General features: G+C 43.4%; 1 protein-coding gene across 1 annotated transcript in view; it reads right to left on the bottom strand.

Moving 5' to 3' along the window:
- SFXN5 (sideroflexin 5) overlaps positions 1–26,604 on the bottom strand; it is a 296,507-nt gene that overhangs the window by 123,213 nt on the left and 146,690 nt on the right. The window contains exon 12 of the mRNA XM_056552672.1: positions 17,367–17,452. Within this exon, the coding sequence (XP_056408647.1) occupies positions 17,367–17,452 (86 nt within the window). The remainder of the gene's footprint in view (positions 1–17,366; positions 17,453–26,604) is intronic.

Genomic DNA, 26,604 nt, shown 5'->3' with positions numbered 1-26,604 from the left:
ACTCTAAACAAAGGCCGGGAGCAGCAGGGAGATCGCGGGGGTCCCCAGCAGCAGGACCTCCATGATAAGATGTCTAGGGGCAGAGTACCCCCCTTTTAGGAGTGAAGTACCCCTTTAAGGACTTGAACGTCCTTGTGCAGGTTATATCCACTTGAAGATAAGCAATACAAACATGAATAATTGGATACCCGAAACATGGGTATGATAAAGAAGGTAAATCAAATAACAGGTTACAGTACAAGAAAAATAAAAAAGAGGCAATTGCAATAAGGCAGACTCCTAAGGAGCGCCCAAGACATTCAGTAGAGAGATATATAGAGTGGCAAACATTTGAACAGTATTAAGAAGACATCCAAGGTTTCCATACTGGCTCAAAGGATAGGAGATAAGATGTCTGATCGCGGGAGTCCCACTGCTGATCTCCCACAGCACCCAGCGTTCTAAACAAATGCCGGGTCCCTGCGGCAGTGGTCGTGACGTCACAGCTATGCCCCTTCGTGCCTTCACGTCACACCCCCTCCATTCATGTCTATGGGAAGGGGGCGTGTTGACTGACACGCCCCCTCCCATAGACATTAATGGATGGGGTGTGGCATGACATCACGAGTGGGCGGGGCCATGACATTATGATCACGGCCTCCGGCTCCGAGCGTTCTGAACAAAATGTTCAGAACGCTGGAGCACCGGAGTACCCCTTTAAAGGAACGGTAAGGCATTTTAGAGCGCTTCATCTTCTGATATCTAAGAAGACAGAAAACTGGTGAAGAGTTGAGACTGATCTCTGGAATTATGGGGCCAAAGAGATCGACCAAGACGCCTTTGTTTGACTTCACTAGGAGTTTGGCAACAGGGAAATGAATGGGGCCGTGAAGCACAAGCTTGAACAGGTGAACCTACAGATTTAAAGGGGTACCCCACTGGAAAAAAAAAATTATCAACTGGTGCCAGAAAGTTAAACAGATTTGTAAATTAATTCTATTTAAAAATCTTTACCCTTCCAGTAAATATCAGCTGCTGTACGCTCCAGAGGAAGTTCTTTTCTTTTTGACTTTCCTTTCAGTCTGACCACAGTGCTCTCTGCTGACACATCTGTCCATGTCAGGAACTGTCCAGAGTAAGCGCAAATCCCCATAGCAAACCTCTTCTACTCTGGACAGTTCCTGACATGGACAGAGGTGTCAGCAGAGAGCACTGTGGTCAGACAGAAAAGAAATTCAAAAAGAAAAGAACTTCCTCTGGAGCATACAGCAGCTGATAAGTACTGGAAGGGTTAAGATTTGTCAAGAGAATTAATTTACAAATCTGTTTAACTTTCTGGCTCCAGGTGATTTAAAAAAAATAGTTTTCTAGGGGAGTACCCCTTTTTAACCTATTCTACATTGACTCTGTGGTCGTGCAGCCATGTATAATCCATGTGTCATCGCTCCTCGAAAGGAAACCAGTTACTTGAAAGAAATACATCATTATGGAAGGACCTGGGGTTCTGGTGTGTGCTTTCAGCATGCACGGCACGTGGAATCCAGCCAGTGACTTCACCGGTTGTGTCTGACAGTTGTGACACGTCTGTCTCAGGTACACAATGACGGGGCAGCAGAGCGCTCTGTAACCCTGTGTGTGCCTCACATCTGTTGGGTAGACGTCATCGCACCTGCCGCCAGGCCTCGCCACCTTGCTCATTACAGCTGTGCGCTTTGCATACCGTGCCAGGGCCCCCCCGGGGGTGGGGGTGGGGGGGATGCACAAGGTGATTTCATCTCCATACGGAGGAGGATCACAGTGTAAGAGCCGAGATGTCTCGAGGAGAGGCTCCCGGAAAAGATACCAATTAGACCACAAGATGGAAACCTGAGATCATTCAAAACTGCGACCAATCAGGTTGAAGATTTTATATTTGTAATGGTAGGCTGCTAAATAAGACTACAGTGGTCCCTCAACATACGATGGTAATTCCTTCCAAATGAACCATTGTTACTTGAATCCATTGTATGTTGAGGGATCCGTGCAATAATAATATAGAAAGATATACTCCCGTGTCCCCGCCGCTCCGGACCGTCACCGCTACCCTGGATCATCGCTCTCCATCCCCGCCATCACGTCCCCGGGGGATCCCCGCCGCTTCGGACCGTCACCGCTGCCCTGGATCATCGCTCTCCATCACCGTCATCACATCGCTGCACACGCCACTCCTATTGGATGACGGGACGGCGTGCACGTTGGCGTGATGGCGGCGAAGGAGAGCGACGGCCATGCAGCAGAGCCCGAAGAGGACGGTCTGGAACGTCAGGGACAGGTGAGTGACACTCACCTGACCACACAGGGCACCTTAAACAGCTATCCGGTGGCAGCTGAAGCAGTCTGCGCTGTCGGATAGCCGTTTATGCGATGGCCCCGACATAGAAAAGCATCGTATGTTGATGCTGCCCTCAACATGCGATGGCCTCTGAGAGGCCATCGTATGTTGAAATGATCGTATGTCGGGGCCATCGTAGGTCGGGGGATCACTGTATTTACCCAGCTGGCTGTCTTACACAGCATCTCCTGTTTTTCAGTACACCAAGTATGAACTATTCTCCCCCACCCTTGGGTACCTCTTCTGCGCCCCAGTGCTTCACTTCCACCCTGCGCACATCTCAGGAGTATACCTTATAAGACGAGAGGGCGCAGGAGCTAAATCGCGAACACCACATAAGAATGAAACCACAGCCGCAAAGTTACGGCAACATTGTGAAGGTATCACAGGTATGTGGTTTCATCTGCACACAATGATATTGATTTGGTACCCGCCCCCTCTCATCTCAGAAGGTATAGTGTCTCAAGATGTGCGCAGGTAGAAATCTACCCGCACAAATCCTTTAAAGGGGTTCTCCACTGCTCGGCGTTTGTAGCAAACTGTTCCGAACGCTGGAGCCGGGAGCTGTTACGTCATTGCCCCGCCCCCTCAATGCAAGTCTATGGGAGGAGGCGTGACAGCCGTCACGCCCCCTCCCATAGACTTGCATTGAAGGGGCGGGACATGACGTCATGAGGGGGCAGGGCTATGATGTCACAAGTTCCAAACGCTGAGCAGCAGAGTACCCCTTTAAGGCCATGATCAACTTTAAAGAGTACCTGTCATGATCTTGTTAAATGTTATAATCCTCCCAGTTCACTGCCCCCATCATGACAAACCACCCCCTGTCTTTATTTATTTTTTATAATTTTTTAGTTTTCTACCTTGATATTGTTCTGTATTTTCTGCTCAGTCAGATTCACAGACTGGGAAGGGGCGTTTCCCAGCAGGCGTGACATCATCTGAAGCCATACAGGGGAGAACTTCCTCCCTCACCCTGCTACACACAGCCCAGAGCAGTTCAGTGTGAGATGAGCTATGATTGGATAAGGCTGCAAACCCCCCCCCCCCCCCCCAGCATTTCCTGATTTTGGACTTCTGCCAGGCCAGCAGGAGTCTAAAGTCTGTGCAAGAGATGGGGGGAAATGTGCTCTGGACATCAGGGAGACACCTAGTGGCAGCTTTTCTAAGCACAAATAAAACATAGCAAACTTTTTTTTTTTTTTAAACAAAGTACATTAGAAAGGTTTTTTATTTACCATAAGGAGTGCAATAGCAAAAATTAGTTTTTAATGACAGTGCCCATTTAAAGAAAAGTCAGTCAAACCCCATGAATTTGGTGGGATCAGCAGACTATATAATGTAGATGGGCTTGCAGACACTCCCCTGGCAGACGATGTTAAATTTTGAAACTGGATCCCATTACATTGCCTTGAAATAAGCAGCCATTAGGGGAGTCTGAATAAAAAACAAAAACAGAGGAACCAGGAGGGGAAAAGAGGAGCATGGAAGAGAACAGAGGAGTCTAAAGGAGAACAGAGAAGCCAGAATGGTAGAGCCTACGTGGGAATAGAGAGACCCGAAGTAGAATAGAGAAGCCTTCAGAAGAATGGTGGGGCCTACGTGGGAATAGAGAGACCTGAAGTAGAATAGAGAAGCCTTCAGAAGAATGGTGGGGCCAAAAGGGGAATGGAGGAGCCTGGAGAGCACAGGGGTCCAGGGGCCTGGAGGAGAAAGAACCAAAAACCCTGGAAGAGACAGATGTCTAAAGGAGACAAAGATGTCTGGAGGACTCAAAGTTGTCTGGACGAAACAGAGGAGTCTGGAGGAGAGTGAGGTGTATGGAGAAGACAGATGAGTTTTAAGGGGAAAAGAGGAGTCTTAAAGGGGGCAAGAAGTGTGTTGGGGGGACAAAGAAGTAGGGAAGAAGAAGAATTGTATTGAGACGTTGAAGTGAAAAAGGGGACTGAGAATTTTGGAGGGGGTGTAAGCAGAGGCGTATGCAGGGTTGACAGAGGAGTCTGGAGGTGTCTGGCAACAGCTTACTCCCCTCTCCTTATGGAATCAACAACAACTGTGCAACAACTAACAACCATTCATTGAAAGGTGTATGGGCACCTTTCCTCTTGGCATAGGTATTGGGCATGTACCCAGATGGCCATGGGCTACCTCATTCCAGTGGGCACTGGTATTTGCCAAGTCTTTCGGGAGCTGGAGCCCTGTGCTGCATTATATGTAGTAGTAAACAGAGCTAAATCCGACTCTGTATCCAAGGGCAACCACCAGAATTGTAGAAGTAAGAAAAATTATCATGTAATCTGAGCAAAAAAAATACAAAATATTTGCAAATGCTAGATCATTTCCATACAATTCAATTTATAACATTGTTATGGAAAGTGGATCATTTTTCAGTGTATACAGCTGATAATGGGTGCGATGCTCTGCAGTGCAGATTCTAAAATTATTAAAAACGCTCATGACAACAGAGTACTCTGCACTTCTGCTGCTGCTTTGTCGGAAGCATGTAGTCAGAGACTAACCCTGTGCCCCCTACAGGATTACAGGTGTACTGCACCCGAGGATTATCCTTCGGCAAGTTTATGCTCCCTTGTGCTGGTAAGATCTTTGTAAGCATAACCCGTGTGGCACCCATAGTAAAACTTACTCCAGAAAAAGACATTTAATCCCTTCTATGCCAATTTAATGGGCATGTCCGACACTGCAGGCTGGAATACTGGTGCGAGAGGAACATGATGTGCACGCTCATATAAACTCAGGGTACCTATTGTTGATTTGGTTCTATTCTTCGGTGTCAAGGGTCATTCCATAGCCCGTATAGTGCTGAAGACCGGAACGCCTCCTCACTCCCCCTCCCGTCCCTGTCCCTGCTTGATTGAAAGTCAAATGGAAGCCGAGCCCTGTTTCCAGATCTCACACCTGCGCAAAATTTGTATGCACAGAGCAGGAACGAGATCTGGAAACAACACTCAGGGCTGGAGGCGGAGCCCTGTCTGTCAATCAAACTTCCAAGACTAAGGAGTGTGTCCAGATCTCATTTCTGCTCTGTCCATACAAACTGTGTGCAGGTGTGAGATCTAAGAAACAGGGCTCGGCTTCTGTCAATCAATCAATCAATAAATCAGGGATGGGAGTGGGACCGGGAAGGTGTTCCAGTCCTCCAGTTCTGAGAACGCCCCTTTGACTATTGGCAACATAGTCATTTTTCTATGTTACAGAAGAGCAGACAGATATATGAAAGGTATCATGTGTCTCCTATCTAACAGTGTGAGAGTGATGTGTAGATAACTCCTTTAAAGGGGTACTCCACTGCAACAGGGTTCTGAATGGTTCCAAATGCTCGATGCGGGGGTTGTGACGTCACGGCCACACCCCTTGTGATGTCACGACACGCCCCATCAATGCAAGTCTATGGGAGGGGGTATGGCGGTGACAGTGGAATACCCCTTTAAAGGATCAGATTACATTAGGTGGCCCTAAAGACAATTTTCTTTTATCTAGACGTCAGCTAATTTGCATACTTCTTCCCAGAAAGCATTGCTTGTAAGGTTCCCTATACCAGCTTAAGGCCTCCACAAAAATTTTTTATAATTCCCCAGAACGATCAGAGATGGAATCCATGGTTAATGCACTACCCCATCATTTTGGACACAGATATATCTTTTTCTAAGATGAAATGTAGTTTCTGTTCCTAATCCTTCCAGTACTCATCAGCTGCTGTATAATACAGAGGAAATTCTTTTCTTTTTGAATTTCTTTTCTGTCTGATCACAGTGCTCTCTGCTACCACCTCTGTCCATATCAGGAGCAAATCTCCATAGCAAACCTATCCTGCTCTGGACAGTTCCTGACATGGACAGAGGTGTCAACAGAGAGCACTGTGGATAGACAGAAAAGAAAAAAAAGAAAATAATTTCCTCTGTATTATACAGCAGCTGATAAGTACTGGAATGATTAAGATTTTTAAATAGATGTAATTTACAAATCTGTTTAACTTTCTAGCACCAGTTGATTTAAAAAAAATGTTTTCCACTGGAGTACCCCTTTAATGACTGTGGCTTGGGTGGATACTTGTGGACGAGTAAGTATATACAGGGAGGTTATGTAGTGGGTGTACGGAGGTCCGTCTAATTACAAGCTGTAGGCAATCTAAAGGTGGTCATACACTTTTAAAGGGGTACTCCTGTGCTTAGACATCTTATCCCCTATCCAAAGGATAGGGGATAAGATGCCTGATTGCGGGAGTCCCGCCGCTGGGGACCCCCGTGATCTTGCACGCGGCACCCCGATTGTAATCAGTCCCCGGAGCGTGTTCACGCCTCTGCCCCTGTGTGACGTCACGCTCCGCCCCTCAATGCAAGCCTAGGGGAGGGGGTGTGATAGCTGTCATGCCCCCTCCCGTAGGCTTACATTGAGGGGCGGAGTGTGACGTCACATGGGGGCGGAGGCGTTACGTCACACGCCGCCGGCTGTGTGGTCGCCGGTAATTAGACCCGGAGCGAACACGCTCCGGGGACTGATTACAAACGGGATGCCGCGTGCAAGATCACGGGGGTCCCCAGTGGCGGGACTCCCGCGATCAGGCATCCTTTGGATAGGAGATAAGATGTCTAAGCACCGGAGTACCCCTTTAATTACTGCTGCCAAATTTTAGCCTGGGGGGGGACAAGCCCACTGCACTGGCCCACCTGTTTAAAGGGGTACTCGGGTGGAAAAAAAATTGTTTTTAAATCAGGTGGTGCCAGAAAGTTATACAGATATGTAAACTACTTCTATATATAAATATTAACCCTTACAGTACAGTACTTATCAGCTGCTATATACTACAGAGGAAGTTGTGTAGTTCTTTCCAGTCTGATTACAGTGCTCTCTGCTGCCACCTCTGTCCGTGTCAGGAACTGTCCAGTGTAGGAGCAAATCCCCATGGCAAGCCTCTCCTAATCTGGACAGGTCCGTTCCTGACACAAAAAGAGGCGGCAACAGAGAGCACTGTAATCAGACTGGAAAGAGCAACACAACTTCCTCTGGAGCATACAGGAGCTGGAAGGATTAAGATTTTATATAGAAGTAATTTATAGATCTGTATAACTTTTGGAACCTTCTGAAAAAGTTTATTTGAATTTTTTTTTCCACCAGAGTACCCCTTCAACTCCCCTTCGCCCACCGCAATATCTGCTGGGGGTCCGTCCTGCTGGGCCTATTTTCAGGTAGTGCCCTGGAGCTACAGCTCCATCAGCCCCTACCCTAATACCGACCTGCTAGGAGTGTGTGTGGCCATTAGGTTTCACACCCGGCTCCCCATCTGGGGTGGCCAACTTAAACTCTAGCTCCTTGGTGGACACAGGGGTAGTAGTGCAAGTGAAAGTATTAGCAAGACGGATTCTCCTCAAACTTTGGAGAATGATAGTCATCAATCCCCAAGCTTTCCATGTGTCTTCTGGTTTTTGGAGTTTTTTGGGCCCATCATTTACAGAAAACTTGGGATAGACTGCATCCTTGTGCACTCTTTTTATGTGACATGCTGTTTTTATTATGTACTTGAGTGCATGGACTCAAGTTTTTTCACCAAAAGGAGCCATGGACCAGAGGAGCAAGGACGATGAGCCATCTCCTAATATGACCCCTTACATTATGTACTACCTTTTTTTTTTTTATAAAATGATCAACCCTATGGAGGAGGGTGCAATACAACTACAGTGATCGCTCAACTTACAATAGCCTCAACATACAATAGTTTAATTTTAATGAAAGATAGAAACCAGAGAGCACAATTGTCTAACTGCACACGTCAGGTAATTAGTTTAATCAGCTGCCGGTATCTTCAAATAACTCACTACTTACGGGGTAGGACGCTAAATCATGCAATATAGAGAATGTAAGCTTGCACTCACCGTTTCTGTAGTATAATCTTCAGATGGTTATTCCGTTTGGCCAAGGAGATCTAGACATGCGGGGAGCTCAGAGGCAAACAGCCATTTTCGCATACAGCCGTGTGCTTCTTCCGGCCTCTCAGAGGCCGGAAGAAGCACGCGGCTGTGTGCGAAAACGTCTGTTTGCCTCTGAGCGCCCCGCATGTCTAGATCTCCTTGGCCAAACGGAATAACCATCTGAAGATTATACTACAGAAACGGTGAGTGCAAGCTTACATTCTCTTACGGGGTAGGACGCTAAATCATGCAATATAGAGAATGTAAGCTTGCACTCACCGTTTCTGTAGTATAATCTTCAGATGGTTATTCCGTTCGACCAGGGAGATCTAGACATGCGGGGAGCTCAGAAGCAAACAGCCATTTTCGCACACAGCCGTGTGCTTCTTCCGGCCTCTTAGAGGCCGGAAGAAGCACACGGCTGTGTGGGAAAACGTCTGTTTGCCTCTGAGTGCCCCGCATCTTCTAATGGCCACACACCCACTAGAAGGTCGGTATTAGGGTAGGGGCTGATGGAGCTGTAGCTCCAGGACACTACCTGAAAATAGGCCCAGCAGATTATACTACAGGAACGGTGAGTGTAAGCTTATATTCTCTATATTGCATTCAATAGTTTCATCATACAATGATCTTTTCTGGACCATTGTAACATGAAACCATTCTCAACATACAATGCTACAGACAGTCCAGATCTGTGATACATGTTAATGGCTGGAAGTACCGACCATATAAAATGGGCATTGACTGGTAAAACCCCTGTATTACTAAAGCGTAGGCACTGAATTCCTGCCTGGTAGCGCCTCCTACAGTACAGGGAGGTATTACATGTTCTGTACTCATTACCTGAGTCACAGTTAGCTGCTCCTTTGGACACCAGGTGAGGGCGGCTCCATTTTACTCTTTTAGGACATTGCGTGTACTGTACAGGACCCTGAAGAAGCTCCTGTCCTCTACATAGACAGTGATTACAGCTCCCAGCAGATCTTTATTACTTTTATATGTAAGGATTTGCTTTATCTATATTAGTTATGTACTTATTTTTCTTTAATCCTCACTTTTTTCAATTTTTGGATGACATTTTGGTAGCTTCAGAACCAATAACCAGGTTTCCATAGAGTTATGGTCTCAACATACAATGGTTTCAACATACAATGGTTTCAACATACAATGGTCATCCTGGAACCAATTAAAGGGGTACTCCCCTGGAAAACATTTTTTTTTTAAATCAACTGGTGCCAGAAAGTTAAACAGATTTGTAAATTACTTCTGTTTAAAAATCTTAATCCTTCTAGTACTTATCAGCTTCTATTTGCTCCACAGGAAGTTCTTTTCTTTTTTGAATTTCCTTTCTGTCTGACCACAGTGCTCTCTGCTGACACCTCTGTCCATTTTAGGAACTGTCCAGAGTAGGAGCAAATCTCCATAGCAAACCTCTCCTGCTCTGGACAGAGGTGTCAGCAGAGAGCACTGTGGTCAAACTGAAAAGGAAATTCAAAAAGAAAATAACTTCCTGTGGAGCAAATAGAAGCTGAGAAGTACTAGAAGGATTAAGATTTTTAAATAGATGTAATTTACCAATCTGTTTAAAGGGGTTATCCAGGAAAAACTTTTTTTTTTATATATCAACTCCAGAAAGTTAAACAGATTTGTAAATGACTTCTATTAAAAAATCTTAATCCTTTCAGTACTTATGAGCTTCTGAAGTTAAGGTTGTTCTTTTCTGTCTAAGTGCTCTCTGATGACACGTGTCTCGGGAACCGCCCAGTTTAGAAGCAAATCCCCATAGCAAACCTCTTCTAAACTGGGCGGTTCCCAAGACAGGTGTCATCAGAGAGCACTTAGACAGAAAAGAACAACCTTAACTTCAGAAGCTCATAAGTACAGAAAGGATTAAGATTTTTTAATAGAAGTCATTTACAAATCTGTTTAATTGGAGCCAGTTGATATATATATATATATATATATTAAAAAAAGCTTTTTCCTGGATAACCCCTTTAACTTTCTGGCACCAGTTGATTTAATTTTTATTTTTTTCCAGGGGAGTACCCCTTTAATACTGTAACTTGAGGGACCACTGTACTGGCTTCTGTCATTTTGGTCATCTTGTAGGTGCAGTATATGACATAAGGAGGCATGTCCAATGGTAGACGCCCTTTCTAAACAATGGACACCAAAGCATTGCTCATGGACATGTATTTATTGGTTATCTGTGAGATCTTGTTCATGTGATCTCCTTCTGTTCCCCGCACACACCTGAGGTGTCATCTGAGGGGTCTACACCCAACATGACACGGCAGCGTCTTCAGCTCCTAATGGGGAGATAAGACACAGGTAGGAGTCATCGTAAAACCCAGGGCAGATCATGTCTTGCTCCAAGATCCCAAGGAGATAACCTGCCCCTCTAACATGGAAACTGGCCGGCAATAAATAGCAGATAAGGGGCCCGGCCTGACTTTGAAGCTATTGTAGTTAATGGAGAGGCATCTATCCCGGCTATGTGACCTCGTGTCCTGCAGGGCTGACAGCGTCTCACATCAAAGAGCTGGGCTCCTCATCCGGCCAGAACTGGGACATCTGCCCCGACTGGTCTACATACACTTCATGGAAGGATCATATCCTAATGCAGCCATGGATGGAATGGATTCTCCACCCTGTTCCCAGAAATGAGCCGATATCTTATTATTAGAGGAAGGATCGTGCTTAAATTACAATCACACAAAGCATGACAGTACAATATACAGCACAGGTTCCCTATACACCGTACCACATGCTACACTAACACTCCGCTCCATCACTAGATATCGAAGAAACACAGTTGAAAAACAACAACACATTACAGTCTGTGATCGGGAGGGGCGCTATGTCATTGAAGCCGCTAGAGCTATGCCTCGCTATGCCTCGCATGCACTTCCTGAGTTTGGTCTCCTGCCAGGCTGGGAGCAGACCAAACTAACTGTAAAGAACAGAGCCACCTAGTGGTCATTTTTTCAATCACATTAAAAACTTATAAAGGTTGAGAATTTTAACAGCAAGTAAATAGCAAAGTGTCTTATAATTACACAAGGAACAATATATTAAAAGTTTAGTTTGGTGACAGGTTCCCTTTAAATTTGGGAACTGCAGTTAGTTACTAACTACAACTCCCAGGATGCCCTGATACAGCCTGTGGCTCAGCAGCTGCCCCAAACAAAAATTAAAACTTCCAGCATGTTGGACTATATATATATTAGTATATAGTATAGGTCAGTGTTTCCCAGCCAGTGGTGCCTCCAGCTGTTGAAAAACTACAACTCCCAGCATGTTGGACTATATATTAGTATATAGTATAGGTCAGTGTTTCCCAGCCAGTGGTGCTTCCAGCTGTTGAAAAACTACAACTCCCAGCATGTTGGACTATATAGTAGTATAGAGTATAGATTTGTGTTTCCCAACCCGGGGGGCCTCCAGCCGTTGCAAAACTACAACTCCCAGCATGTTGGACTATATATTAGTATATAGTATAGGTCAGTGTTTCCCAGCCAGTGGGGCCTCAAGCTGTTGAAAAACTACAACTCCCAGCATGTTGGACTATATAGTAGTATAGAGTATAGGTCAGTGTTTCCCAGCCAGTGGTGCCTCCAGCTGTTGAAAAACTACAACTCCCAGCATGTTGGGCTATATAGTGTATAGTATAGGTCAGTGTTTCCCAGCCAGTGGGGCCTCAAGCTGTTGAAAAACTACAACTCCCAGCATGTTGGACTATATATTAGTATAGAGTATAGGTTTGTGTTTCCCAGCCAGTGGTGCCTCCAGCTGTAGAAAAACTACAACTCCCAGCATGTTGGGCTATATAGTGTATAGTATAGGTCAGTGTTTCCCAGCCAGTGGTGCTTCCAGCTGTTGAAAAACTACAACTCCCAGCATGTTGGACTATATAGTAGTATAGAGTATAGGTTTGTGTTTCCCAACCCGGGGGGCCTCCAGCCGTTGCAAAACTACAACTCCCAGCATGTTGGACTATACATTAGTATATAGTATAGGTCTGTGTTTCCCAGCCAGTGGTGCCTCAAGCTGTTGAAAAACTACAACTCCCAGCATGTTGGACTATATATTAGTATATAGTATAGGTCAGTGTTTCCCAGCCAGTGGTGCCTCCAGCTGTTGAAAAACTACAACTCCAAGCATGTTGGACTATATAGTAGTATAGAGTATAGGTCAGTGTTTCCCAGCCAGTGGTGCCTCCAGCTGTTGAAAAACTACAACTCCCAGCATGTTGGACTATATAGTAGTATATAGTATAGATCAGTGTTTCCCAGCCAGTGGTGCCTCCAGCTGTTGAAAAACTACAACTCCCAGCATGTTGGACTATGTAGTAGTATATAGTATAGATCAGTGTTTCCCAGCCAGTGGTGCCTCCAGCTGTTGAAAAACTACAACTCCCAGCATGTTGGACTATATATTAGTATATAGTATAGGTCAGTGTTTCCCAGCCAGTGGTGCCTCCAGCTGTTGAAAAACTACAACTCCCAGCATGTTGGACTATATAGTAGTATATAGTATAGGTCAGTGTTTCCCAGCCAGTGGTGCCTCCAGCTGTTGAAAAACTACAACTCCCAGCATGTTGGACTATATAGTAGTATATAGTATAGGTCAGTGTTTCCCAGCCAGTGGTGCCTCCAGCTGTTGAAAGACTACAACTCCCAGCATGTTGGACTATATAGTAGTATGTCGTATAGGTCAGTGTTTCCCAGCCAATGGTGCCTCCAGCTGTTGAAAAACTACAACTCCCAGCATGTTGGACTATATAGTAGTATATAGTATAGGTCAGTGTTTCCCAACCCGGGGGGGGGGGGGCCTCCAGCTGTTGCAAAACTACAACTCCCAACATGCCCGGACAGCCGTTGGCTGTCCGGACATGCTGAGAGTTGTAGTTTTGCAACAGCTGGAGGCCCCCCGGTTTGGGAAACACTGATATAGTATATGGTGCAACATTCCGGTAGTGGGAGGATCGGTTGGATAAATACCGGCTATTGCATTGCCGGTATTTGTAATACAAACACTTCCGGCAGGGTGGCCAAAATACCGTCTGTGTCAGTAAAATACTGCGATTCCTCAGAAAGTGATGTCCTATCTCTGACAAAAGTGCAGACGGTGGAAAACAACGCATTTTTGTCTGGAAAGCCACGGCCTGCTAGATATTATGGGGGGGGGAGATTTAATAAAACCTGTCTAAAAGGAAAAGTTGCTGAGTTGCCCATAGCAACCAATCAAATTGTTTCTTTCATTTTTCAGAGGCCTTTTCAAAAGTGAAAGTAGTGATCTGATTGGTTGCTATGGGCAACTCAGCAACTTTTCCTCTAGACAGGTTTAGATAAATTGCCCCTTTTGGGGGAGATTTATCAAAACCTGTCCAGAGGAAACATTGCTGAGTTGCCCATAGCAACCAATCAGATCACTGCTTTCATTTTTAAATACCATATTTTTCGCCCTATAGGACGCACCGGCGTATAAGACGCACCCAATTTATAGGTGCGAAATCTAAAAAAATTAAGATTTTGAGACCAATAGTGGTCTTCAACCTGCGGACCTCCAGATGTTGCAAAACTACAACTCCCAGCATGCCCGGACAGCCGTTGGCTGTCCGGGCATGCTGGGAGTTGTAGTTTTGCAACATCTGGAGGTCTGCAGATTGAAGACCACTGCATAGGATGTAATACTCACGTGTCCCCGCCGCTCCGGACCCGTCACCGCTGCCCTGGATGTCGCTCCATCGCTGTCGCCGTGTCCCCGTTGCTCCGGAACGTCTCTGCTGCCGGCCGGGTATCCTCGCTCTCTCCGTCGCCGCCATCACGTCGTTACGCACGCCGACGCACGTACGCGACGACGTGATGACGAGGAAGGAGAGCGCCGGCCATACAGGGGATCCCTGAACGGAGAAGACACCGAGGAGGCAGGTAAGGTCCCTCCCGGTGTCCTGTAAGCACTAACCCGGCTATTCAGTTGGGCTGTTTGGGACCGCCGCAGTGAAATCGCGGCGGTCCCGAACAGCCCGACTGAACAGCCGGGTTAGTGTCACTTTCCCTCCAGACGCGGCGGTCAGCTTTGATCGCCGCGTCTGAAGGGTTAATACAGGGCATCACCGCGATCGGTGATGTCCTGTATTAGCCGCGGGTCCCGGCCGTTGATGGCCGCAGGGACCGCCGCGATAGGGGTGTATTCGCCGTATAAGACGCACCGACTTTTTCCCCCCAGTTTTGGGGAAGAAAAAGTGCGTCTTATACGGCGAAAAAGTCATTCAGATAAATGGATGTCTACGTAAGGCTGGGTTCACACTACGTTTATTCAATTCGGGGATTCGGTCGGTTTATTTTTGCCCCCTTTCCGGTTTTGTGACCGGACCCAAAACCGTGGAATAACATCTACAAAGTCCAGGTGAAATCCATTACCGGGTCCCCCACCTGCACCATGCTGACTTGATCCAACATACACAGGGCGCAAGGTTTACTGTTTCTAGTGATGACCATACATCCTCATTTCACGTGCCCATTTGCAATTCTGCATGACCAATCCAAGTGAGCGTGCTTTTTTCCTAAGCACCTAGGAGCAGAGAGATGATTTCGAAACAGTAAGGTGTGATGTGCCTATGTGTCATCTTCTCTGCTTCTAGTGTCATCTCAACAAAAGAGCACGCTCACTTGGATTGGTCATACAGGATTACGGTTGAAATGTCGATGTACGGCCATTGCTACTTGTTTGTAAACGCATTCCTACAACTTCTACATCGATTCTGAAGAAGTCATGTGCCCCGTGGTGAATCTTTGGTGCAGATTATTAGATTTATTGTGAAATGTTTGGGGGACAACATGTCAAGAGTTTTTACAATGGACGTTAATGCTTAAAAGGGGTACTCCGCCCCTAGAAATCTTATCCCCTATCCAAAGGACAGGGGATAAGATGTCTGATCGTGGGGGTCGCGATTTCCTTGCTGCACCCGGCATTCATTTAGAGCATCGGATGCAGCGCCGGAGGCTCGTAACGTCACGACCGCACCCCTCGTGACATCACAGCCATGCCCCCTCAATGCAAGTCTATGGGAGTAGGCCTGATGGCCATCACACCCTCTCCTATAGACTTGCATTGAGGGGGCGTCGCCGTGATGTCACAAGGGGTGTGGCAGTGACCTCACGAGTCTCCGGCCCCGCATCACCACTCATCAGGCACTGAGCGAAGTTCGCTCCGTGCACCAGATGACTGGGGTGCCGCAGCCGAGATCACAGGGGTCCCCAGCAGTGGGACCCCCGCGATCAGACATCTTATCCCCTATGCTTTGGATAGGGGATAAGATATCTAGGGGTGGAGTACCCCTTTAAGTGCGTCGGTCTGAACACGTGCCGATCAAAACTTTTCACATGTCTCTGTGACAGGTCAAAAGCTTTGGTAAATGAGAGGGACACTTTAAGCTGCAGTACCAGGCACTGCCTCTACAAAACGTACGGCGCTATGTATGGTAGAAAATGACTGGTGTGGTAGTAGGACGAGCAGCTATTTCATATCCATGTGCCTCCAAATGTCATTCGTTAGGGCTCATTCACACTATGGAAAAACAAGTCGGAGCTAGGACCGCTCAGAAATGCGCCATCTGAATAGACGGCAATGTATTTCAGGGCGGATTACAATGAAAGAATGAACAAGTCTGGGGTCCAGAAGTTTTGCAGCGGAAATTCCGTAGAGTATATGGTGCTGAAGAATACTACTGAAAACAATGGGAGGCTGCTGCACCATATTTTAGTGTATTTCTTTTTTCACATACACCCTTCACTGTTTTCTATTTTCCTTTGTTTTTCATTGAGAAAAAAAGAAAAGTTGAGTGGTTTGAATTTTTATTATAGAAGGGGTTAATTAATATATATATTTTTATAAAGGCTTTTGAAAATCTTGTATGAACAATTGGATATGTACTGCATTGATCCATTACATCTGGGCTCTATAGGTAGAGCTGAGGCCTCACCGAACACCTTCATGGCCACATGACCTAGTTATACATCAGAGGTTGTCAAGGGGTTAAAGGGGTATTCCAGTATTATAGAATTATATTTAAATAAAACTACCACCTCAATATATATATAGGTTACTAATACAGTGTTATTACAAGTTGCAAAAGCTTCAGAATATTCTAAGATGAAATGCTGACAGGAAGTTGTGTAGTCCTCTCTAGTCAGTATGGTCTTGGCTCCAACTCCCTGGCTCCTTCCTTTCTCTGGGACAACGCATCATCATCTGCTGTATCAGGAGGCGTGGCCCTGCCCCCAAAGTGATGTCATTGCCTCTGACCACAAGTCCGACCACAGTACTCTCTGCTGACACCTCTGTCCATATCAGGAACTGTTCAGAGAAGGAGCAAATCCCCATAGCAAACCTATCCTGCTCTGGACAGTTCCTGACATGGACAGAGGTGTCAGCAGAGAGCACTGTGGTCAGACTGGAAACAACTACACAACTTCCTCTGTAGTATACAGAAGCTGAAAAGTAATGGAAGGGTTAAGACTTTTATATAGAAGTCATTTACAAATCTGTATAACTTTCTAGCACCAGTTAATTTGAAAAAAAAAATAAAAAAATTCCCACTGGAGTACCCCTTTAAGGGAGACTGAGATGTGTTTACAGCATGCTGCCTTCTATTGAGCAATGCCACAGGCAGAGGAGCAGACAGGGAATGAATACAGCAGGTGCTGAAATATCACTAATAATGTAGAGAAATAAGATGTTCTGCAACAAATCTGGGTGGAGAATGCCGTCGGAGGGGAGTAAATATGATAGGTAGGGTGAGATAAAAGAGATGAGGAAAACAACACATTCTGGGAATTGTAGTACTGAGAAACTATTCAACCAGGAAGTACACACACGCAGCAATGTTAGAAAACCAAAAAAGTGGCATGTGTGCTTAAGTCGTGAAAATAGGATGAGGGTCACCAGGTAGACAGGTGTGCGTAGGTGTCCAGCAGCCCTAACTATAATCATTGCTATGGGCCCCCGATCTTGTGGTCAAGACGTTTCGATGGCCATCTTATGAGATGGACTATAACAATAATCTAGTTAGATAATGGAGCACTTACTTTTCAAGTCCAGACATTATAATGGGAGGTAGAACTAGGATAGGCATGGGGAGCACCACTCTGGTGAGAGCCGTCTCTAGCAGCGCCTGTAAAGACACATTAAGGAGAGGTTAGTCAGGAGACTTAGTTATAGACATGACAAAATGAGCGAGGGATATTTCCATGATCATTTCATAAGATATCTTGTTTTATGTACACTGCCCCTAGTGGACAACCAAGAGTACGATCTAATGACATCCTCCTACAACATTGTTTTCCAACCAGGGCGTCTCCAGCTGTTGCAAAACTACAACTCACAGCATGCTGATTTGTGCTACACAATCCCACAGGCAGAGGAGCAGACAGAGAATGCATACAGCAGGTGCTAAAATCTCACTGATAATGCTGTTGTAACGGCTGGAGGCACTCTATTTGGGAAATACTAGTACAGTGGATATATGAGATTAGAATGTCTTCTTGGCCTACAAAGTGGCCAAGGAGACATTCTAATCCCATATATCCACCGTGACCAAGATTATCAAATATTCCGGATTATTGAATGGATGTAGGAAATTATATTTTTAACTCCTTCCTGCACAGATAAAGTGCTGGCAGGATACACACACACACACACACACACACACACACATATATATATATATATATATATATATATATATATATATATATCTTTATTGGTACATTTAGGGAGAATTAGGTGTGTGTATATAGTATGCTGCCTTGTGCTACACAATCCCACAGACAGAGGAGCAGACCGAGAATGAATACAGCAGGTGCTGATATCTCATTGACAATGCTTTTGCAACAGCTGGAGGCACCCTGGTTGGGAAATACTATCGTACAAAGTGGCCAAGGAGACGTTCTAATCACATATATCCACTGTGACCTAGATTATGAGATATTCAGGATTATTGGATGGTCATAGAAAATTATATTTTAACTCCTTCCGAAACAGGTATAGTGTTCAGGATACATATGGAAATGGCCGAGATATTTAGTTATAGGCCAAACTAAATAAAATGTAAAAAATATATAAATTTGGTATCGCCAAAATTATATTGACCCATGAGTAATAATACCTGGTGGTCACTAGATGGCAGAATTTGGCTTCACCTATAGCAGTCATTTTTTCTGGGTCCTAAATGTGGCTCCCAATACTCAGATACCCAAAGAATGTACAGTATGACAAGCAGATGTTCACAAGAAAAACACACAAGCGTGTATCAATACTGGCAGGTAACAAGAATAGCAACTCACCCATAAGACGACAGGAACTAGAGATGAATAAATGGATGATGACACAAGCGAATGATGATGATAGCGGTCAGGAATGAAGCAGAAGGTGACAAAACAGGAATAAATACAAGGACTGACTAGATAACTGGGCCTACTCTTTCCCTAAACCTATTCCTTTGCTGTCCCTGCAATGTCCCTATATTAACCCTGGACTAAACCTCCCTATCAGAAACTACATCTAGGCTCTAGGATCACGAGAAACAAGTAAAAAATACTCAAATACTTCATCCAGAGTAAAACAGAGGAGTCTATGGGACTTAACGTACATCTCTTAATAGCATTTCTTTTGAGCTGCGGAGATTGCCCAGGACTTTTAAACATCCTGCCACCGGAACAACTCCAAGGTAAAGTATGATTTAACTGTCTGACAGGCAGGTGCAGAGAATAATTAGTGCAGAGGCAGGAAGAGGGCTAAAAGAAAAGTGAAGGGGGAGAGAAGTGGGCAGGAAGATGGGAATTGCTATGTGCAGTGAGGACGAGCAGCCTATCACTGCTGGGGCTTCAGGAGACTGGAAGAGCTGGGTGGCAAGCAGTATGTGTGCCACCCAGCTTACCAAGTCTTATGAAGCCCCAGCAGTGATAGGCTGCTCTTCCTAACTGCACTGCTCACTGCAAGAGTGCAGGGAGGACAATACACTATAGAATCTAATAATATTCCCGAGGTGAAGATGGTTATCAAGAGACAACTCCTTTAATGTGTATTAATGTCATTTTCCTTTTAATTCCAGAATTTGTATTGGGGGTGGGGACCCTAACATTAAAGGGGTACTCCGCTGCTCAGCGTTTGGAACAAACTGTTCCGAACGCTGGAGCCGGCGCCGGGAGCTCGTGATGTCATAGCCCCACCCCTCATGATGTTGACACCCCGCCCACTGAATGCAAGTCTATGGAAAGGGGCGTGGCAGCTGACACGCCCCTCCCATAGAACTGCATTGAGGGGGTGAGGCGTGACATCATGAGGGCGGGGCTATGATGTCAAGAGCTCCCGGCGCCGGCTCCAGCGTTCGGAACAGTTTGTTCCAAATGCTGAGTAGCGGAATACCCCTTTAAGAATGTCTCCCAGCTATAGGATGTAGATATCTGGACCTTTTTTTTTTTTATTTTAGGTAAACTATTTAGGACAATTTATATTGGTCCCCTAGAGATAACTGTTTTCTATCAATGGCGAGCAGCAATTGTTTTCAAAACAAAAAGAGAATGTGTTACGGAAAAGAGGAAAAGGGTTCCCGCCTGGATTTCTAAGCTTTTAGTCAAGGTTTGTTTAGATTGGCTTTTTGGCTTTTCCGTTTTTATAATTTTGCACTGGGGTAGTAAGTTTTCAGACCTTTTTACTTTTGGTTAATGTTGCTCCTTGCGCTACAAATTTCTGGAACACACAGACATCATCATCAAGTGGAGAAAATATAGCACAACAGAGACATTACCAAGAACTGGATGTCCCTCCATTGATAACAAGACAAGCCAGGAGGCTTCCAAGAGTCCTACTGCAACCTTCAGGGAACTGCAGGAATTTCCGGTAAGTACTGGTAGTGTGCTATAAGTGACAACAATCTCCTGTATTCTTCATATGAATGGGCTATGGGGTGGGGTGGCAAGATGGAAGCCTTTTCTTACAAAGACAAACATCCAAGCCTGGTTGAAGAATACAAAAACAAACATCAGTTCTCACATGATTTATAAGGGTGTGTAGAATTTTTATGTCCATTGTATGAAGGAACCGAGAGGGGGTCTACAACTATATCTGGCTTAAACTTATATATGGAGGCACAAAGCAGGAACTATTACTGTGTGGGGCAATACACATGGGTAGTTTGTAAAGAGGTGGAAAATGTGCTGACAAGGGGCCCAAAATGTTCTGTGGAAACGAGTCTTGGCCAGGAAAATTCATCATGGTGGTCTGAGCCGGACAGAGAAGAAAAAGAAAAATGGATGACTCTGATCAGAGAAGATGTCACCTGTGAGTCCTGGATATAACTGTAATCACTTCTATGGTATACAGATCCTGTGTACATCTTATATATACCTCTATATGGTCCTGTATATAATCACCTATATAGTATAAAAATCCTGTGAACAACTGGTATATACCTCTATATGGTCCTGTATATAATCACTTATATGGTATACAGATCTTGTGTACATCTGATATATACCTCTATATGGTCCTGTATATAATCACCTATACAGTATAAAAATCCTGTGAACAACTGGTATATACCTCTATATGGTCCTGTATATAATCACTTATATGGTATACAGATCTTGTGTACAGCTGGTATCTACCTCTATATGGTCCTGTATGTAATCACTTATATGGTATACAGATCCTGTGTACAGCTGGTATTTACCACTATATGGTCTTGTATGTAATCACTTATATGGTATACAGATCCTGTGTACAGCTGTTATTTACCATTATATAGTCCTGTATGTAATCACTTATATGGTATACAGATTCTGTGAACAGCTGGTATCTACCTCTATTTGGTCAATGTATGTGGGAAAATTGGGATTTTTTTTTAAACTATTTTTTGAGTCATTAATGAGTTGGTGTTTTATTTCTTCAAAATCTGGTCGCTGATACTCCGGACCAGAATATTACTGCAAAAAAAGTCGGGAAAATACAGAAGCAGCACTGTGGTTTATCTATATGCTGCGCTAATCTACATAACAGACATATCTGAGGGGGAGTTTACTGACTCATTGATTGTGCGGAGAATCCAGCTCCTCCATATGTTTTTCTATACGAAGCTCAATGTAAATATAACTTAGATATCTCTGCGCTTTTGGTGAATGGTGTAATAGAAAAAGAGGATGTATCCTTAGACTGAGCCAAGAATGAGGACTGATCTCTGAACATCAGAAACATTATGTAATCTTATCTCAGGATAAAAGAAAAGAGAGACACATAGACAGATAGAGATATATAAGGTTGGTATATATTAGATAGATAGATAGATAAATAGATAGAAACAAAAAAAGATAAGTTGGCCAGCACATACTGATACACAACTATTGCATTGACCCGGCATACAGGTGCACGCTGCTAGGCTAAATATACAAAAGCAGGAGAATACAGCAGCACACTGCTAGCACAAAGATATAGATGAAATATGAAATGCTATATTGCTATAATGAAAGCTGAAAAATTTAGGTGCTTCGATTACCATTTGGCCAAATAGTGTGTACCATCCCACCACGATAAGGTGACCTCATTGGGACGGACCCTACACTATGAATATGCCTCTGACCAGTCAGTTACCAGGCTTGTAAGGTCTGAGACATCCAGCACCTTATAAAATGGGTGGGGTGCAGGAACCAACATGGAGGTAGCCACTCATCCCATATGTGCAATACAAAAAAGGATAAGTTGGCCAGAACATACTGATACACAACTGAGGTCCGTACCAATGAGGTCACCTTATCGTGGTGGGATGGTACACACTATTTGGCCAAATGGTGAGCGAAGCACCTCAATTTTTAATTTTTCATTATAGCAATATAGCATTTCATATTTCATCTATATCTTTGTGCTAGCAGTGTGCTGCTGCATTCTCCTGCTTGTGTATATTTAGCCTAGCAGCGTGCACCTGTATGCCGGGTCCATGCAATAGTTGTGTATCAGTATGTGCTGGCCAACTTATCCTTTTTTGTATTGCACATATGGGGGTGAGTAGCTACCTCCATGTTAGTTCCTGCACCCCACCCATCTTATAAGGTGCTGGATGTCCCAGACCTTACAATGCTGGTAACTGACTGCACAGAGGCACATTCATAGTGTAGGGTCCGTCCCAATGAGGTCACCTTATCATGGTGGGATGGTCCAAACTATTTGGCCAAATGGTAAGCGAAGCACCTCAATTTTTCAGTTTTCATTATAGCAATATAGCATTTCATATTTCATCTATATCTTTGTGCTAGCAGTGTGCTGCTGTATTCTCCTGCTTGTAGATAGATAGAAATATATGAGATAGCCAAAGATAGATATGAGATAAATAAAAATGAGATAGATAGAAGATAGATAAATATTAGATAAATATTAGATAAATATGAGAGATAAATAGATAGAGAAATTTGAGATGGACAGATATGAGATAAATAGATATGAGATAGATAGAAGATAAATAGATAGTAGATACATATGAGATAGATAGATGAGAGATAAATAGAAACATATGATTTAGATAGATAGATATGAGATAGATAGATAGATAGATATGAGATATATATATAGATATGAGATAAATAGATATGAGATAGATAGATAGATATGAGATATATATAGATATGAGATAGATAGATATGAGATAAATAGATAGATATGAGATATATAGATATGAGATAGATATATATGATAGATAGAAGATAGAAAGGAGATAGATAGATATGATATGGATAGATAGATAGATAGATATGAGATATATAGATAGATATGAGATATATAGATAGAAATGGCATAGATAGATATGAGATATATAGATAGATAGATATGAGATAGATAGATATGAGATAGATAGATATGAGATAGATAGATATGAGATAGATAGATATGAGATAGATAGATATGAGATAGATGGATAGATATGAGATAGATAGATAGATAGATAGATAGATAGATAGATAGATATGAGATAGATAGAAATGAGATAGATAGATATGAGATAGATAAATATGAGATAGATAGATATGAGATAGATAGATATGAGATAGATAGATATGAGATAGATAGATATGAGATAGATAGATAGATATAAGGTAGATAGATATGAGATAGAGAGATAGATATGAGATAGATAGATATGAGAGAGATAGATATGAGATAGATAGATATGAGATAGATAGATAGATATGAGATAGATAGATAGATAGATAGATATGAGATAGATAGATATGAGATAGATAGATATATATGAGATAGATAGATATGAGATAGATAGATAGATAGATAGATATGTGTATATAGAACCTCCCTGATACTCTCCATTTCTTATAAGTGATTTTCTTTTATCTATTTCTCTCTCTTTGATCACTATTACATCTGTCAGAATTTGGATTAAAATACTTGTTGTTTTCAATCTACACAAAGTGTGAAAAAGTTTGAGATTCAGAAACTTTGCGAGAAATCCATTTATAAATGAGGACGGTATTAGTATTCTAATAAACCCCGAGGGATGGAGGAAGGAGGGCTTCAAGAAACAGCACTATTTATAACAGGCAGGAGCATATGGACCCTTCTTAAGGTGTGTGCAGGGAAAATGGAAACAGCTGGAGACTTCACACCATAGATCTGTGAGAGAGCGAGCGAGGACTCTGCACAATACAGAGAGAACAACACTGCCTACATATTAGAAACAGAAAGGAGAGGCATAAGAGATAGATATGAGATAGATAGATAGATATGATATAGATAGATAGATATGAGATAGATAGATATGAGATAGATAGATATGAGAGATAGATATGAGATAGATAGATAGATATGAGATAGATATGAGATAGATAGATAGATATGAGATAGATAGATATGATATAGATAGATATGAGAGAGATAGATAGATATGAGATAGATAGATATGAGATAGATAGATAGATAGATAGATATGATATGAGATAGATAGATATGAGATAGATAGATAGATAGATAGATAGATATGAGATAGATATGAGATAGATAGATAGATAGATATGAGATAGATAGATATGAGATATATAGATAGATAGATAGATAGATAGATATGAGATAGATATGAGATAGATATGAGATAGATATGAGATAGATAGATATGAGATAGATAAATATGAGATAGATATGAGATAGATAGCTATGAGATAGATAGATATGAGATAGATATGAAATAGATAGATAGATAGATATGAGATAGATATGAGATAGATAGATAGATAGATAGATAGGATATAGATAGATATGAGATAGATATGAGATAGATAGATATGAGATAGATAGATATGAGATATATAGATAGATAGATAGATAGATATGAGATAGATATGAGATAGATATGAGATAGATATGAGATAGATAGATATGAGATAGATAAATATGAGATAGATATGAGATAGATAGCTATGAGATAGATAGATATGAGATAGATATGAAATAGATAGATAGATAGATATGAGATAGATATGAGATAGATAGATAGATAGATAGGATATAGATAGATATGAGATAGATATGAGATAGATAGATATGAGATAGATAGATATGAGATAGATAGATATGAGATAGATATGAGATAGATATGAAATAGATAGATATGAGATAGATATGAGATAGATAGATAGATATGAGATAGATAGATACGAGATAGATAGATATGAGATAGATAGATAGGATATAGATAGATATGAGATAGATAGATATGAGATAGATAGATAGATAGATAGATATGAGATAGATAGATATGAGATAGATAGATAGATAGATATGAGATAGATAGATAGATGTCACGATGCCGGCTGGCAGGAGGTGGATCCTCTGTGCCAGAGAGGGATTGGCGTGGACCGTGCTAGTGGACCGGTTCTAAGTCACTACTGGTGTTCACCAGAGCCCGCCGCAAAGCGGGATGGTCTTGCTGCGGCGGTAGTAACCAGGTCGTATCCACTAGCAACGGCTCAACCTCTCTGACTGCTGAAGATAGGCGCGGTACAAGGGAGTAGACAAGAGCAAGGTCGGACGTAGCAGAAGGTCGGGGCAGGCAGCAAGGATCGTAGTCAGGGGCAACGGCAGGAGGTCTGGAACACAGGCTAGGAACACACAAGGGAACGCTTTCACTAGGCACAAGGGCAACAAGATCCGGCGAGGGAGTGCAGGGGAAGTGAGGTATACATAAGGAGTGCACAGGTGAACACACTAATTGGAACCACTGCGCCAATCAGTGGCGCAGTGGCCCTTTAAATCGCAGAGACCCGGCGCGCGCGCGCCCTAGGGAGCGGGGCCGCGCGCGCCGGGACAGGACCGAGGGAGAGCGAGTCAGGTACGGAAGCCGGGGTGCGCATCGCGAGCGGGCGCCACCCGCATCGCGAATCGCATCCCGGCTGGAGGCGGTATCGCAGCGCACCCGGTCAGTGGATCTGACCGGGGCGCTGCCGTAGCGAGGATGTTGCGAGCGCTCCGGGGAGGAGCGGGGACCCGGAGCGCTCGGCGTAACAATAGATATGATATGATATAGATAGATAGATAAATATGAGATAGATAGATAGATATGAGATAGATAAATAGATATGAGATAGATAGATAGATATGAGATAGATAGATATGAGATAGATATGAGATAGATAAATAGATATGAGATAGATAGATGAATGTGAGATAGATAGAAGAGATCATTGATATCCTGCTGATGTCATGGTGTAGTATATAATATACAGTGTACAGTGGGGGTATATACTGTGGCGTAGTATATACAGTGTACAGTGAGGGTATATACTGTGGTGTAGTATATACAGTGTACAGTGAGGGGTATATACTATGATCAGTGTTATATATCATCCAGGTGATGTCATGGTGCAGTATATACAGTGTACAGTGAGGGTATATACTATGATCAGTGTTATATATCATCCAGGTGATGTCATGGTGCAGTATATACAGTGTACAGTGAGGATATGTACTATGATCACTGTTATATATCATCCTGGTGATGTCATGGTGTAGTATATACAGTGTACAGTGAGGGTATATACTGTGGTGTAGTACATACAGTGTACAGTGAGGGTATATACTATGATCAGTGTTATATATCATACTGGTTATGTCATGGTGCAGTATATACAGTGTACAGTGAGGGGTATATATTATGATCAGTGTTATATATCATACTGGTAATGTTATGGTGTAGTATATACAGTGTACAGTGAGGGTATATACTGTGGTGTAGTATATACAGTGTACAGTGAGGGTATATACTATGATCAGTGT

Source organism: Hyla sarda, chromosome 1 (assembly GCF_029499605.1).
Source record: "Hyla sarda isolate aHylSar1 chromosome 1, aHylSar1.hap1, whole genome shotgun sequence".
Classification (NCBI taxonomy): Eukaryota; Metazoa; Chordata; class Amphibia; order Anura; family Hylidae; genus Hyla; species Hyla sarda.
Note: the sequence above shows the minus strand (reverse complement) of the source record. Positions and strands in the feature narration are given on the sequence as shown.